The sequence below is a fragment of the Diadema antillarum genome, unplaced genomic scaffold (genome assembly GCF_040938485.1).
Source record: "Diadema antillarum isolate AM-2024a unplaced genomic scaffold, OU_Dant_1.0 seq00001517_RagTag, whole genome shotgun sequence".
NCBI classification, from domain to species: domain Eukaryota; kingdom Metazoa; phylum Echinodermata; class Echinoidea; order Diadematoida; family Diadematidae; genus Diadema; species Diadema antillarum.
In genome coordinates, this window is record NW_027272249.1 from 924,885 (window position 1) to 942,547 (window position 17,663).

Genomic DNA, 17,663 nt, shown 5'->3' on the forward strand with positions numbered 1-17,663 from the left:
GCCCCTACTGCACAACTCTACTGAGAGTACCGGTACGGTACCCGTATTAAAAAGTAAACTTTAACTGTTAAAAGTGTTAGTATTGGTCAATTTCTGACGTCTGTAGGATTGGATCGAAAATGCCATCGTTATGGACGGTATCCCAGATATTCATTAAACTTCTCGAGATCAATCCCATAGATCCAAGCCCACTAACCGCTTATTACAATGAAAAACAAAATAAGAAGCTATGGTCAATGGATTACAGATATTGTTGTTCGCGTGACCTACGCTACCGCACAGTACATTGATTTCACGTACACTAACAATGGACAAGTGCTGCAGCAGTACTAAGTAGGCCTAGAGTTGACTGGAGCGTGATGTCAGACAAGATGCAAACTATAACGTTTGTTAGATCTAGAAATGCTCTAGGCCTAAAAAGCATTAGATTGTAGCAAAACTTAATAGTAAGGCATACCGCATATTGACCTGTTTTGAAGCCTGCCAGTCTATGAAGGGAAAGAAAGTGGCAATTTCCCCCAAGAGTAACGAGGGTTATTGCTTTAGTGCGACTGTCGTCGTGTACGCACGTATGCTCGACGCGCATAGGCTGCGTGATCACTTAGATTGTTCCAGACTAACCGCTGAGGGCGGCCTTTAATTACTACTGATATATTCGCGGGCGCCAGAATCAAAAATTTGGTGGAGATGATGTCATGTTAATAAACTTTTTTTTTAAGGGGAAACCCCCTTGATTGACCAATGAGAAATGAGAAGAGAAGGTATGAAACTTATACGTCATAATAGGGGGTTCACCGTTTGAATTACTCGCTTGGCCAGGACAGTACGTCAACGATTTTCCTGACGTACTGCTTGGCGAATTAAATTCACATATTTATCAACATTTTACAAGCATTTCTCAGAAACATCATAACCACAAAACCAAAGTTTTCAGCGGTAGGTGGGGTTTTGTTTTGAGTTGTGCTAGTGTTTTTCTAAATAATTTGTTCAGTCTCTGTTCATCCTACTTTTTTCTTTTGCCGTCAGTGTTGCTCGAATCTCGTGTGTTTCCTGTTTATGTCACGCATACGTTTCTCGTCGTCTTGGTCCCATATGTAGTGTATCATGTTACGTAAGGGGCAGGGGCGTGGTCTTGGTGACGTCGGCGCTGGTGTGGGTGGGGGGGATGCTGCTGGTCTGGGAAGGGGGGACACTGGTCTGGGTGGGGGGCAGACAGGTCTGGATGAACATATTCGGAATTTAGGCAAACTGTGTAGGTTTTGTGGCCAGACACTGTCAAAGAGGCCTCTGACATTCAAAGTTCGTGATTATCTCCCATTGGTTGAAAAATATGTTTCTGTCTGTAACGATGATGATGATGATGTGTATCCCACACGGTTTTGCAAGACCTGTTACACGGGAATGAAATCCCCCAGAAACAAATGGGCCCCGTCAATGTCATGGGTGCCACACAGACGCAACAAAGTATGTGAAGTGTGCTGTAGTGCAAAAAAGTTATCAAGTGGGGGCAGACCAGTTAGGAAAAAAAGCCCAGGCCGACCCAAGCAGGACCACTCCCTGCAGGCAACCCTCAATGCTCTCAGAGAGAAGTCGATGGTAGGAGCTAAAATTGATGAGGAGTCATTTAAAGACAAGTTCCGGGTAGCTGAGAACAGCCAAATTCGTTGTGGATTGTGTGAGCGTGTACTTGTTTGTCCTGTCTCCACCCCATGTGACCATTTGTTTTGTTTGTCATGTGTCGAAGCCCTCTTCTTGTCTAAATGTCTTGTTCATTCTTCATGCCCCACCTGCCAGACACACTTCCACTGTCAGACACTCCATCCTGCACCTACATACTTTCAACACATACTACAAAAGTCAACAGTATCATGCAAACAATGCAACACACAAATCATATATGAAAACGCACACCAACATGCCCAATCATGCACAATGACAGCAATCTCGCATCATCAAACTACGAATAGTACGATAGTGGAGCTTAACCAGCTCACGCCAATGCAAAGGGAGAGTCTTGGCACTGACATTCTGAAAGAAAAATTAAGATCTTCTAGTGATGGTGCAACGGCTGTATTCCGAACAAAGGGACAAGTGAGTCTTCATAATTCCTGCATGTTCTAAGTATTAAATAAATGTGCATTAAAAAAAAATGTGACAAAACATATTCCCCGAGTATAGATGAACACAAGAGAATCAGTCTGCTTTGTACTTGCTTATAAAGTATATATAATGTAAACACTTTTGTATGAGAAAACCAGGTTCAGAAAAATAACTTAATTAGAACAAGGGTACAAACATATGGAATACAAATTGTGCACAAACAATAATGGGGTAGAGAAGGAAAAGGGGGAAGTACTGGGAGAAATTGCATACCTTCTTACCAATAGGGCCTACATTACCTAACTAGAATATAGGTGACATAAAACCAACTCATTTAAAGTAGTTCGATGTCATTATTAAAGGAACATATCATGATGAGCATATCTTGTTATAGCATGTTATATCAAAGTTCTTGATACCAAATTTCTTTATCATAAATTAATAAAAAAATGGCTTCTCATTTTAATCTATATATTATAATTATAGATATTATATAGATATTGTATAGATATATAGATATCATATAGATATATAGATATAATATAGATATTATATATAGGTATATAGTATATAGCCCTTAAGACAGTCACAGAAAGTTGCAATCATGAAAATACAATATCTCTTGGCTATGTCTAGTCCCCCCCCCCCCCCCATCCCAATTAGAATCAAATTTACATTTCTTTAAAATTTGTGTGTCCCTTTTGGAATCCCAAAAATCAAATTCCTTTCCTTAGCTGGTAGACCTATATTGTAGAGATAGGTAATTCAGACTGTCCTCAGAGTAATTTAATAAAACTGGAAACTTCTGTTGATGGAGGGGGACACAATACTATAGAATTTCAGTGAATTTATTCGGACCCCAAAAAGCTTTTTTTATTTTTATTCTCGTCCTTTTCAAATTTCACAGCCTCTGGTCACGAAACTCATGGTTAAACCACGGGTGTCCTCACAAGACAGTGCTCCATCAACGAAGAGGAAGAGAACAACCGCTCTTGCAAGCATAAGGGAAGAGCTATCATATGGGTCTGGCACAATCCAGCTCCAGCATGAAGTCGATAGTGCACGGAGGTCGGGGACGCTGGATGCTGGCACGTCTATCAACATCACGGATGTCGACCTCCTCGCTGCACGAGCTATGTTGCGTCTCAGCTGGAGGAGTACAAGGAAACTGAAGTCGTAAGGAATTAGTAGTTGTTGTTTTTTACTGTTAATTCCTGGCTTAATGATCTTAAAACTTTTAAAAAAGCTGGCTATGATGAAAATATAAAGGGAGCTAAATGAAGGAAATTAACAGGTATGATGATCTTTGAGATTATATGGATTGTAGGTCAATTTTAATCATCTATCAATACCAAAGTCCATCACACTTTTTTTTTACATAAATGCCCTTATGAATACAGAAAAATCCTAATAACTAATGGACCAAAGTCCATCACAGTTTTAAAAATATATGCTCTTATGAATACAGAAAAATTCTAATCAAGTTTTGATACGTCATTGCTTTGTTTTTCATCTCCATTTTTAATGTCACACTTTGATTCAGGTGGCTAAAATCGCACAGCATACCAAGCCACTGTGAACAACGGGTTCGCCAGAGAGAAAAAGAGATCGTTGGTGACAACTTGGAGGGAGACCATGTGCCACTCCAATTCCATGACGAGGACACCAAGCAAACCACCATCTCACAGACTCCCCTTGTGAAGGTGTCTTCATTAGAAGAGAAGGTCATGTCACAATTGGACCAATATGACACGTGAGTCGTACCCTTTCAATTGGAAAAACAAAATGTCACAGAAATTCTCATTTCAATACAAATGATTTTTAAACTCCCTATTCTTCCTCTCTCTCTCTCTCTCTCTCTCTCTCTCTCTCTATATATATATATATATATATATATATATAAACAGAAGTACTGCTCATTGTCTGTTTAAATAAATCAAGAAAATTTCTGAAAGTTTTGGCCACACCATACAAAAGAAGGCAACTAAGCTTTCAAATAAACTGGAGCATAGCTCTCAACAAAATTAAACTGGAAGGCAGTAGTCACACTCTTCATCAGTGCCCATGGTGTGACAAAAGATCAAAAATAAAATCCGTTTCTGAATCAAACATGAAATACTTGTCTGATCATGGGCAGACGGATTTTGCAACTCACCTTTCAGAGAAGTAAATGCACAGAGAAGATGGAGGCCATGTGTAAGGTATCCAAGTTGATGCAAACTGCTAATGCATAACCATAACAGCAAAATAACAAGGTCAAAGCACACCTCAAATCAAATACGAATGTTTTCACTTTCTTCTTCACAGAATGGATCTTTTATCTTTTGAGGACACAGGTGGAGAAATCTGGGTCAAAATAGGAGGGGACAAGGGGGGATCCTCATTCAAACTCATGCTACAGATCTGTAACGTAGCCAAGCCGAACAGCATACTTAACACCAACATCATCATGATGTTCGATGCAGTTGACAGCATTTTCAACCTGGAGCTCGCTTTGAAGGGATTTTCAGCTGAAGTGGACAAGCTGGCAACCAAAACATGGAGGTATAGTAGTGTTCTTCAGAAATAATAGTGACCATCAGCACATAATACTGGTAGCCTGCAGTAAAATGTTTCCCACAATCATTGAAGACATACTGTACACTAAAAAAAAAAAAAAAAAAAAAAAAAAAAACATATTGCAAAATGCACTGTAATGAGTAGAGTAACATGTAATTCCAAGAGCAACATACCCAGTGCATTGAAGACAAAGATACTTTAATGCCACCCCTAAAACTTTTAAATTTTTCAGAAAAAGTTTTTAAGCTGTGTTACATGAAACTATTCATTCTCATTTCTGTTCACAGGGGAAGACGACTGCGAGTGTTCCACTTTGGCGACTACGAATATCTTACCAAGATCTATGGCTTGACAGGACCCAGTGGTAAGTAATGCACTTATATCATTTAATAAGGGAGGAAAGTGACAAAAGATTACTGGATGAAATGCTTAAACATCAAAAGTGTCTTTTCATTCATTCTTTTTCCATTTTCAATTCCTTAAAAGGTCGTCACTGTTGTCTGTACTGCCTTGCCAGCAAGCAAGACATGGTCAAGCCTGCCTCAGAAAGACAGTGCCAGAGCAGGACACTGGAGAGCCTGAAGCAACACCTTGAGCAGTTCAACTGTTCCCGATCGAGAAGCGCCAAGGATCACTTCAATGTAGTGCGTCAGCCCCTTCTCCCAATACCCATCGAACAGGTACTTCTACTAAAACGAAGACAAGAAACAAATAATATCAGAGAAGACTTTCCTCAAACTTTCGATGCAAGTGCACTTAGTTCAGTTTTCATTTATTATTCCTCCTTTCCTTTTCTTTTTTCTTTTTTTTTTTGGTTTCGTTCAATTGTAGGTATGTCCTCCTGGCCTACACATCAGCCTGGGGCTGTTCCTGAAACATTTCAACAGCTTAGAAAAAGCATGCCACCAGCTCGACCTGAAGGCCATAGCTTACCTGGCACCAAAGGGCAATCCAGATACCAGTAACCTGTCTCAGAGCATGGTCAGCATGCTGGAACAGCACCGCCTGAAGGCTTCCTTAGCTGAAAAGGAGGAGGAGCGAAGGGATCTTATGGAGCAGCTGTCCTGCTTCGTGCTCCTTTTCCCCGACGAGGCAGCATCCCAGCCTGTCCAGCTCCTGCAGGAATCTGTGAAAGAAAAGGATTTGGAGATCAATGATGTGGTGTGTAACTAATACTTTAAGTTTTTAACATCTTCTGTAATCAATAACATCTTACCATTTTATCAGCTTGTACGTTTGTTTACAAAAAATCTCAATTGTTGGCAATACATTCTTACCATTACATGCGTATATTCATACTTTCTTACCCTTACAGAAAACTGCACTCAACAAGACGACAAAGGTACCGGAGGGCAGGGGCACCATCACATCAAGCTTGGATCAAGCCCTGCAAGAAATCCACGTTCAGAGACAAGCATATCATGGAAAATCGTTTGTGGGCAACCATGTCCACAAGTGCTTACAAGTAAGTGTAGCACTTAATCAATCCTGTAATCAATCTGACTTTGCATATTTTTCTTTGGTGCCCATCATATTAATTAGACCCTGGTCTGAACTAATTATGTTCTATAATTTTCAATCTACATTTGCAGTCTGAGAACATCAAGAAATTGACCCAAACAGTTGCTGACACAACAAGAAAGCTGTGCCCAGATGACGATGACTTAATCAGAGAGGCAGATAAGGTAGCACGCACATACTACAACCTCTTCAGCCACTTTGGACGCTGCCACGTCGGCATGAACACAGCTGGTTTCCTGCAGAATGAGGAGATAGATGACCTAGGTAAGAGCAATGTCTAAAAACAGAACAAATTCATTAGTATATCTCTTTACTTACTTACAAATAATGCTTCATCAATCTTCACTTAAAAACATTAAAAATTGGCATTACAGAAAAGAAAGTATAGATGAAATTAAAAGTTTTATTCTCAATTTTTTTTCTTGATTTTGGTGTTGTTCTTTTATATTTTCCATTCTAGAGAGAAGCATCAAGGAATATCTCCACTTCTTCAGGACACATTTCCCAGACGAAACAGTCCCCCCAAAAATGCACCTGCTTGAGGACCACATCATACCTTGGTTGCGGAAGTGGGGAGCTACAATGGGAACAATGGGGGAGCAGGGAGGGGAATCACTGCATGCTCAAATCAATAACATAAAGAGAGACCTACGTGGATACAGTAATGATCTGGAACTGCTCATGAGGAGTGTTAAGGGCCAGTGGTTGGCAAGCAACCCGCAGACATACCGTCTTTTCACATAAGCCAATGTACATATGATACCACTTGCACAAGGATTTGGTCAGATTTTCACAATCTTGCTGGCCATGGGTTTCTCATTTTAATTTTCAAGTTTTGATTGTGTCTTTTTCAACGACATCACATCCTTCAGCACTCCTACTGTAATTGAACAGCCAGACAGATGAACAATGAATTTCTTATGCTCAGCAGAAAGTAGCAAACCCCACTGAATAACAATAAAAATTAAACAATGTATCGATAGTAAATGAGCAGAAAGGACAAACTTGATGGACTGAATCTGATGATAATAAACTCAACATTCTTTTATACATTTATATCAAATGAAGCGAGTAAATGAAGACATGCTTTTGGCTTCATTAGTGAGATATGCTGCAATTCAAGTCGGTCCAGGATTATCAAGAACATCAATCAAATTTACATGTATGTGACAGCTGAATTCCCAGACCTTACATGTATGTATAAGCTGGATGAACAGGAGTGTACTACTATTACATATCAGAGCAAGATCTGAATTATCACTACATGTATCTTTTGTACTGCAAGTACATGTACTGCAAGTCTTCCCAGTGGCGATCAAGCCTAGACTTAAAAGCATCGATAGATGGAGCTTCCACTACTTCTTCCGGCAGGGAATTCCAGTCCTCTATTACTCGATGTGTGAATGTATCCCTCCTTACATTTGTTCTGCATCTCATAATGTTATGTAATTGTTATGTAGAAAGTGTCTGCCAAACAATGTCAGTGTAATTTTAGCCATTAACACATATAGCCACTGACTGTCACAGCCAACACTCAAAGTCGATTTAATTCAAACCTGTCCATTTGGTTGTATATCAATTTTATTTGGGTGTATATTGATGTGTTATTTTTTTTTTTCTTATGAAGCACTGTTATGCTGAAAGTACAGCTCCATTTGATACAAATATTATTTTTTTAATGAATGTACTGTACTGTCATGCTAGTATAAGGACAGCTCCATTTGATTTTAATGAAAGTAAGCAAGCAGAGTATGTTTTTTTTTTTCTTTTTTTCGGTGCATTGAATCCGATTCTTTACGAATGCACTATTCTGCTGAAAGTACAGCTAAGTTCTGATTTCATTATAATTTGTGTTTTGTTGAATCGCGGATTCTGTGATACATGTGATTCGATTTATTATGAAATTGTATTGATTATGCCTTATGGAATCAATAAAAGATTATGGAATAACAATTAAAAAAAAACTATCACTGGCTCACACCAGTAACACGTATAGAGTCGAGTCTATGAAAAAAACCTATTCTATCTGACTACCTAGACGCTAGTATTGTGTAAAATTTTATAGACACTGATAGATACAGCAGTTAATAGCGCCGAATCCTTCCACAGGCCGGCCATTCCATTATCCACGCATAAAGCAAAATATTACGCTTTTACATAAATTTAGACACGACAAATCACAGTTCACACCGGCACACCTAACTATATAACTAACTATGTTAGGTAAATTTTACACCTGCAGCTGCTAGTAGCTGCTATAAGTCAAAACAATTTTCATGTCCACTAACTACATACATGTACGATACGCAATGTACCGGTGAACATGCAACTGTACTGCTGCATGCTGATACACAGACACGGGAGGCGAAGTCGTTAATTACGAAAAAAATAAATAAATAAATGAAATTCGACGATATATGATGAAAATAGTCATTGAGACTTACTAATGTGAGATTGATGTGCAGTAAAACACAGATTCCCGTGCACTTCAGGTTTACCTTCAGTACGATATTTGACGATTTCAGGTAGACTTCTGACACTTTCAGGAACACGCAAAAAATGTAGGATTACATGTCCTATGCATTGTACGACGTCAAACTTCCTCCTCTTTCAGAATATGTTACTCATTTAGTGTGAAAAACTCCTTTCTTGGTTTTTGAAGATTATTAAAAAAAAGTTAATTTCAAGAATTCCATGAACTTGAAATATACGAAAGTAAGGGTATTTAAAAATATCGAAAATGATAATAAAATAGTACGTATTTTTATGTTATTATAGTGAAATAGAAAAAATGGGAGTTTGTGAAAAGGTAGGTACGAGGTTCATCACTCAACTGGACAAGGATCACCTTTTAGAATTGCTTTGAAAAACAACAAAAACGTGACTTGACGATAAATGAATGTAAACAAAGAGGTGCAGTGTGCGCATGCGCGCAGCATTCCTTTTTTTTTCCTGTCGCGCTGAACTAAGTGAGCGCTGCGCGGATACGTGTACGACACGTAGCCGTACGACGTGTCTAGCTAGCTAGCCTAGGCACTGCTAGCCTGAACGCGCAGCGCGTTCGTCACTACCAAGGTCGCGCACGCGCGTGTTAAGATATACCATGTCCGTGCGGGATGCAGGAACACCTTGGTCCAAGCGTTGTCGTAAGTCGACTTACGCAGTTCTGCCTGATTAACATCGGAAAATTCATTTCGAATCTCGACTTACGCAGTTCTGCCAGATTAATCGCCCTCTCTCCTCAGGAATTTTGCCAAAATTACTTTCTAAAAATATCTTTCTGTACCGATTCACAACTTATTTTTTGGCCCACTTGAAAGAGCATGAGAAAAAACACACAAAACACTCAAAACCTGAAAATCGACCAAAATCGACTTAGGGAGTTCTGCCAGATTACGGCCGAACAAGGAATGAATTTAAAAAAAAAACATGTTTTTGTATTTTTCCTAACCTAGACACTCTCTTTGAAAGTGTTTTTTTTTTTTTTTTTTTTGGGGGGGGGGGGGGGGGGGGAAGGTACATGTGAAAAGTTTGTTTGCAAAAACCGATAAGTCCATATTTGCCGAATGGAGATATTTCCGATTAAAGGTCAAGAAATATAAAGAGAATAATAAGAAAGCGTTTGCTTCTTTTGACCATAACTTCAAAAATGTACTTTTATATGTAGTGACCAATATATCATTTAAAAGGTATCATTTTGTACTTTATGACAGAGACCGTACTTCAAAATCTTCAAAAATGGACTTATCGGTTTTTTGCGAACAAACTCTTCAATTTTATCTGTTTTATATACACATGTGTTCTTGCAAAGGGTGCGGAGTGAAGACAGAGGGTGTTCTTGAATTCACCGTCGTGTAAAAAAGAAAAAAAAAATGAAAAGAAGCTTTATTTTACATATCGCAATATTCCCACCATGCTTTCATACTTCGTTGTTTTCACAGTATGCAAACACCAATGGCATTTTTTTACACTCTAATATTTTTATTACTCCACCATCAGCCTTCCCCCCCCCCCATCCCCGAAGATATAGAAAATAGCGTTTACGCCTATGTTGATAAAGATGAAGTATATAAACGAAAAAAAAAAACGGGTTGCGATTTTTTCTTGTGTCGAGCTTGCCGTAAATGTTTTTTTTATTTCTTTTTTGCAAATGCAACCGACGAGCGTCTGCTTATGATGTCATTCAGTCTAATAGTCCGCATCCTCAAATGTCCGCACATTAGTTCCGCACCGCTGTAGACGATACAATAACGACCTTACCATGGCATCTCTTGAAGCAATAAAAGGGATCAAATTGTACTGGAATTAAACCTCAGATGACATTAAAAACCAGCTTTCAGCTTGAATTACCATGCCTATAAGAATAGCAGATATCGTCGGGTAATAAATGGAAACATCAGTGATTTCTCCGTATTTGTAACTTCCAATTAGTGATTCTTAAAAAAAAAAAATCCAGAGACAGAAGAGAGAAATAGAGAGAAGACAGGAGTATAGCCGTGTTTTTTCTTTTAATTTGACGCTATCTCTTAAGGGATCACTATCTTGTCTCTCTTGTCAGAAAACTGTCTTGAAATTGGATTCATTAATCAAATTCAGTCCAGAAAATATCAGTGCCGGTTAATGTAAAGGCCAAGATAATATATAAGCGTCTAAGGTCTAATATGGGAAGATGCGCTGGAATTCCCCTTTCGATTGATTCTGGCATTGACGCATCGTTTACAATTACAGTATTGACACTCACATGTATCACCGTTAGAATCATAGCTGCATAGCCACGATATGGGGTGTGTCAACCGGCATTTGAATTTGGTTGTCAGCGTGATTGTTTCTGCAGATAAAAAAAGGTGCCAAAAGCACAAGATACTACTAATCGTGGATAACTGCATGAGAAGTATTGCGTTTTACTGAATTTTTATTGTTGATATTGCATTTATCAAATTCGTTGCTCCGACTGTTGTGCTGGTCTATATGATTTTGTATTACTTTCCATTTCGTATTATACTTTATATCTTACAGCAATTGATTTAGGTTACTTTTTGTTCTTAATTGCAAAGTTATTGATTTACAGCTTTTTCGCTCGCTCTGTAAGCTTGATACATTTATCGTCTGTAATATTTTGTTGCTAAGTTATGCCCATTTATATAAGTGCTTTCCTTTTACTCTCATTGCAGTAATTGCTTAGAGGATCTTAGAATTGACGTAGATGCACTAGATGCAACTCTCCTATTGCAGCGCAGTAGGCTAATAGCAAGTGCATTATGAAACACTGTACCTTGTTAGTAGTAGTAGCTATGTTATCAATGTTATTGTTATTATTATTACAATTATTATTATTATTATTATTATTATTATTATTATCATTATCATTATTAATAATATTTTCCTTATCATTATTATCATTAGTAGTAGTAGAAGTAGTAGTAGTATCTTCATTATCAGTATTATTATCACTATCATCATCATCATCGTCATCATCATCATTTCTTGAGTTGCACGCTGATTACATGTATTGTGGAGTTTGTGATTTACCAAAGTGAACATTGATTTTGCAACAAAAGCTTAATTTTTTTTTTTTTTTTTTGGGGGGGGGGGGGAGCGTAATAACATTAAATACCAAGAAGAGAGTGCATGATACGTCGTAGCTTACACCATTCGTTCTGACATGATAGTGGTGAAATAATTATATCAACAAAACACAGGCTAATCCGCCGTGTTTACGCTACGACTTATAGATTGCCGCGGCAGAAGTCAAACATATCGCGGATGACTCCACTATACCATTTATCAGATGGCGTTCGTATACTCCCATTTGACAGTAAAATTGGCATGGAAATTCTCAAAAGAGTATGCCAGGGAAAACAGGGGGGAAACATATGAATAATAGAAGGAGAGAGAAATGGAGAATCGATAAAAAGAGGATAGAAATTCAAATGATGAGATAAAAAATAGTGAAAGGGGAGGGAGAAAATCTTTTGGAGAAATGGCAGCGAGAGAAAAAGCGAGCCTGGCAAGATAGGGGAGAGAAATATATAGAGGAAACAAATGAGAGACGGAGAGGAAGAAAAGAGAGAGGGGGATAGAGAGAGAGGGGGGGGGGGATAGAGAGGGAGAGAAAGGAGAGAGAGAGAAGGAGAGAGGGAGGGAGAGAGAGGAAGAGTATAGATAAAAAGGGGAGTAATAAGAGGAAAACAACATGCAATATTTAGTTCCGCTTAAATCCGTCGGCTGGAGGGAGTATCACGTGTCAGAACGCTCATCCCTTGGACGGACCGGTGTAGTCGACTCATGTACTAGTATGAGGGAGGGAGGGGGGAGGGGGGAGGAGTGCTTCTCTCCTCAGTGACAGTAGGCTCCCACGCCTGCCTGCGTCTCGCAGGCTTCACTGCGTAGTCACGAGACATTGTGACGATATGATGACGTCACCGTTGACGTCAGCCCACCAAATCATGCGGATGCGTTGAGTACGTTCAGGGCGAGCGGGTTTATTTCTCGTACCATATGGTACGGATTTTTTTTTTTCATATCATACATAGGTACCCCTATACATAGATGATAATCAGATATATACCGTATGTTTAGTTTAGAGTACAACTTGTATGTACTTTCACCTTTTATGAAAGTAGTATTAGAGTTAAGCTTTTCGAAGAGAGAAATATTTTGTACTTTCTGCTCCGTCTCGACAAATAGTTCTTATTGGACATGTAAACTTTCTTATCCCGAGAAGGACATTGAAAGTTGAAAACAAACTCATCTCTTGCATACATCACACGTTGCCATTGGAAATAAAGGGGAGAGAAGATATATAGAAAGAAAAAAAAAGCGTATCAACAGCAACGTTATCCCTTTGTGGTGACGCCTTTGGGGCAGGATTTGCGAACATGTGCGTGGGTCTGCAAACAATTGCCTGGGCAAATATTACACTCAGGTGCTGTTTTAGGCAGCGGGGGTAATCAACATAAAGATCAATCCACCAAAGGGGATTGAGTAGAGGAAAGTGTCCCAAGACAAAACAAAGGGACATCAACCTTTCTATAATTCAGTATATCAAACTATCAGAACATTCCCAACACCAAAGTTCATCATACATACACAATCTGTCAAGGGATGTTGAGTATTACACACTCCTTCAAACACTATAGAAAATGATAAACACAATCACGTATTTGAATTCATCCAACCGCATATACACCGTCCTGGAGGCATAAGTAACATTTCAACAATTCTATTTATAACTCGTATGACGACTATACATTGAGCATATTTTGATATTAAGGAAAGAAGTCGATTTTTTCTTCGAAAACAGTCAAGTTTCAAGGAAAATTTGCCAGAAATAGATACAAGACGCTTTCTTGTTATTGATATCCTACTCCCTTTATACCAACAAGGAATAAGAATGTGATTCCACACATTGTCTCGACACAGATTTCCAGGACATTTTTCGACAAACTGCATGACGCGATTGCCCTTAATTTCCTAATCCCGGTATAACAAAAAACAAAACAAAACAAACCAAAACAAAATAGAATAAAAAATAAAAAAGAATTTTAATAAATCCGATTTCATAACTGTAATATATATATATATATATATATATATATATATATATATATGTATATATTAGAGAGAGACAGACAGACAGACAGACAGAGAGACAGAGAGAGAGAGAGACAGACAGACAGACAAACGACCATTTGAAAGTAATATCAATTAAATTTGGATTGCTTAATACAATGTATACCTTTATACTATGGCATTTCTCATGATATTACTGTAGAGAGAGGTCTGTCCGTATGAGGTTATGGAGACGCAATGTATTCGCGGAAACGCCATACAAATATTTTTTTTTTTTCTGATCTTCAGATAATGCTCGTATCATGATGTAGTGTCATAATATTTCGCAGAAAAGAAGTCGCAGCTAAAAGCGTAGCAAAGCCAAAGCGCATGTGAGGACGAATACGACAGAATGGGAGTTGATTGAGAGGTAATACGGAGCTCTAGTGACTGTTGACATTGTCAAGATTAATCAGGTTTGACATTAAGAGACAAAATGTTTACTTCCAACACACGGTAGTCTTCATTGGCACGTAGATGAAGCCATAATATTTAGCGCACGTTCGAGTGTCCTCAAAAGTACCTGCAGCCTGTGCTATCGACTTCTCCCGCGCACCAAGGCTTAAAAGACAAGTCCACCTTCATTATCATACATGTGGATTGAGTTAAGTAGCAACATTAGAAGAACACATCAATGAAATTTTAGGAAAAATCGGGCAATCTATCCAACAGGTATGATTTTTTGAAGTTTCTGCGCAGTCACTGCCGGATCATTAGTCTATACTACAGTGTATGATGTCACATGTGTATAACGGTGTAAAGAAAATAGTTATAAATAAAATTTCACAAAATTTCATTTCTTGAAAAATAAAAGTGCACATTTCCTTGTCTTGTGACTGACGTATGTCAAGGGTAATGATTATTCCCCCTGCCTTTTGAAAGAGGCAAGTCAAGTGTCTTTATACCATGCGAGAAAAATTGAATACGTTGGATTGTCTTAATATTTTCTGTATATCGCTCTACAAAAGTGATATCACTTGGCTGTAGTAGTCTTCTTATCCAGCAGGGATTTAGCAGACACGTGAAGAAAAAAAAATAAAACATCACAATTAAGCGGATTGTCCTATTTTCTTCAAACTCTCACTGAAGCAGTGGCGGATCCAGGAATTACATGAAGGGGAGGCACCTGTATAAAATTCAAGGGGGATGCACGTCCTTTATTTTTTCTTTTGATAAAATTTTGTTTTAAGGAGAAAAAAAATAAGAAGGGGCGCACCCCCGGTGCGCCCTCCTCTGGCGGCCCTCCTCTGGACCCGTCACTGCTGATGTGTTCTACCAATGTTGCTGCATTCACTCAATCCACATGTCTGTGAAGTTGGACCTTGTCTTATTTAACTCCTACAAAATGGCGCCCAGCACGTCTTTCCGCAGTGACCTTGATATAATACTAGATTTCAGGCAAGGGCCTCGGTGGCCTTGTCCTAGCTACCGCTAACGTTGAGTGGAAGTCAGGGTTTTGTAAGGACTTCAAGTGTCAATTTATCTCAATCCAGCATTTCAGAGCATCTTCCTTTGATGGGGAGGGGGATGGGAAGAGGGGGATAGGTAGATGGTTTACGGGTGACTCCTCTGATCCCCTCCCTCTTCAGTAAGATTTTGCCCAACGTTTTGATGATTTCCCCACCCGAAAAGTGATACGATTACCTTAAAGGGAAACCGAACCGAAAGAGAAATGTGAACTTGGGGAAGCAGCAACACTAGTAGAACACATCTGTAAAAGTTTGAGTAAAATTGGATCATCCATGCAAAAGTCCGATGATTTTTTTTTTTCATTTCGGTGTTGGAACCGCTGGATGAGGAGACCACTTGAGTTTATGCCGTCATGTGTGTGGACAACAATATTTATTAGAAAAATTCAACATGCTGTCACTTTTCTACCATAATGAAAGAGCCTTGACTAAACCGCTTTCAAAAAGCAGGGAAAACGTTTCCCACCCTTTGTATCATGTCAGTATCAAGTTGATGGAATGTGTACTTTTCATGAAAATTAATTTTTGTGGAATTCCCTTTATAATTTCTTTACATTGTTGCCCACACATACATCATAACCTCTAGTAGCCTCCTCATCCAGCGGTTCAAACTCCAAAACTTTAAAATTCATATTTTTTTTTTTGCATCGATTGTCCGATTTTCATCAAACGTTCTCCGATGTATTTTACTAATGTTGCTGCTTTCACGCAATCCGAAATTCTCTTTTGGGTTTGGTTTCCCTTAAGAAAAAAGAGCCCACATTAACGAGCTGTTGGCAAAAGATATCACAGCTTTCGTTAAGTTGACATGCCCATTCAGCGTGCTAATCTTTAAAGCTACATACAGTAAGACATAATGACTTATTGTAGTCTGAAGTTATGTAAGCCTAAATGTCGTCCAAAAGGAGCTAAAACTATATGCATCAAGACGGCTGACAAAAAAAAAGAGTTTACACTCGTATTAGACTTAGAAAAGAGGTCGAGATAGTTACATTTCACATTGCTAGGCGCATTTTCTTGTTGGGCTTATCTCATGAATGTAGATTTACATTTAGATGAAAACACAAAATAGTGATCTGATCCATTGAAATTGAGAGCTCCCACGGTAGAAGTTTGACATTTTCTTCTTTTTTTTTTCTCCTTACCCTTCTCTTTCAATGACAACCTGTTATTTGGCAAAGTGGGAAATAAGTCTTGTTACTGGGTCAACCACGTAAAATTATGTAGAGAAGACAATTTATGAATAAATATTGCTTCCTCAATTTCATCCATGCGATCCCCATTTCTCACCCCATGAATTGCAAAACAGGGGGACCGCCGGCGAGGAAAGGATTACGACAGGGTATTCTTCCCATACAAAAGCCTAATCACTTAGTGGAAAATGAGGAATCCAAACTATGATATTTTGTGGAACAGTCGAATTAGTGATACTTCCATAACATTACCGTTGTCTATGTGAAACCGTGGTGGGTAGCTCCAAGGTCAGATAAATCATTTACGTACCTTCAACATCTGTTTTGCACGCACATCAGAATAAACTCTTCTTCGGAGTATAAGAGAAAAGGTTGTACGGATTACAAGAAATCAAAGTCAAATTTGTACTTTATACTTCGTTCTAATACCGATAAACCCACTACTTATTCGGAAAACCAGGGGCATTTTATGTTCAAAAGTTACGATAATGTTCGTAATTATATTCTGTAATTCAAATTGAGCTTTTCTGCTCTGCACCAATACGCTTATTATTTGCGCTCGTAAAAAGCACTATATAAATATTATTCATTAAGTATTGAGAAGCTGTCAGACGACTTGTTTACTCAACTTTAACCACTCTAAGAATTGTGTGCTTTCTGCGTGCATAAGGCGGCATTGGTATTTTCACTAAGCCATTACGAAAATTTCAAATTCTTCTTTTTAAACTTGTTTTTTCCATTAGCAGTTTTTTTTTTTTACCTACTGTCCTTTGCTTTCGTCTCTGCCTTTGTTTGTTTGACCGAAGTGGGGTTTGAATTTCCTAGCATTCCATTTCCTTGGCGGGTAAAACGCGCTAAAAACGAGAAAAGTATAAAGAACAACCCACGAATCAGAACCATTTTCTCAGGTTTCCGATGATGGTAAATCAGTGAGCCTACGCTTCCTTCTATTTCAGGGTAAAAAAAAAAGAAAGAGTGAAACATGCATTACCTTAAAAGCATCTTTGCTTCATCAGAGAGACAGGAGGGGGAGAAGGGAATTGATGAAAAAGGAGAAACACGACCAGACATCGCGGATTAAGTATTATTGAAAACAAAAGATACCCCTGTACTTTAACTCTGTGGGGTTCCTGTCACTTGCCGCTTGCTTTCGGTTGTGAAATATCGATAATCCGGGGATTGGATCTGAAAGGGCAAACTGTGCAGCTTT

At 38.6% G+C, this 17,663-nt stretch overlaps 2 protein-coding genes across 2 annotated transcripts in view; one reads left to right on the forward strand and one right to left on the reverse strand.

Moving 5' to 3' along the window:
- LOC139710270 (uncharacterized) overlaps positions 1–17,663 on the reverse strand; it is a 94,658-nt gene that overhangs the window by 48,939 nt on the left and 28,056 nt on the right. The gene's annotated exons all lie outside the window — the stretch shown is intronic.
- LOC139710280 (uncharacterized) lies at positions 1,105–6,924 on the forward strand. Its single transcript, XM_071622209.1, has 10 exons — positions 1,105–2,091; positions 3,008–3,276; positions 3,644–3,853; positions 4,408–4,644; positions 4,947–5,023; positions 5,146–5,339; positions 5,491–5,820; positions 5,975–6,124; positions 6,252–6,444; positions 6,641–6,924. The coding sequence occupies exons 1-10, from the start codon at positions 1,105–1,107 to the stop codon at positions 6,922–6,924; spliced, it is 2,931 nt and encodes a 976-aa protein (XP_071478310.1).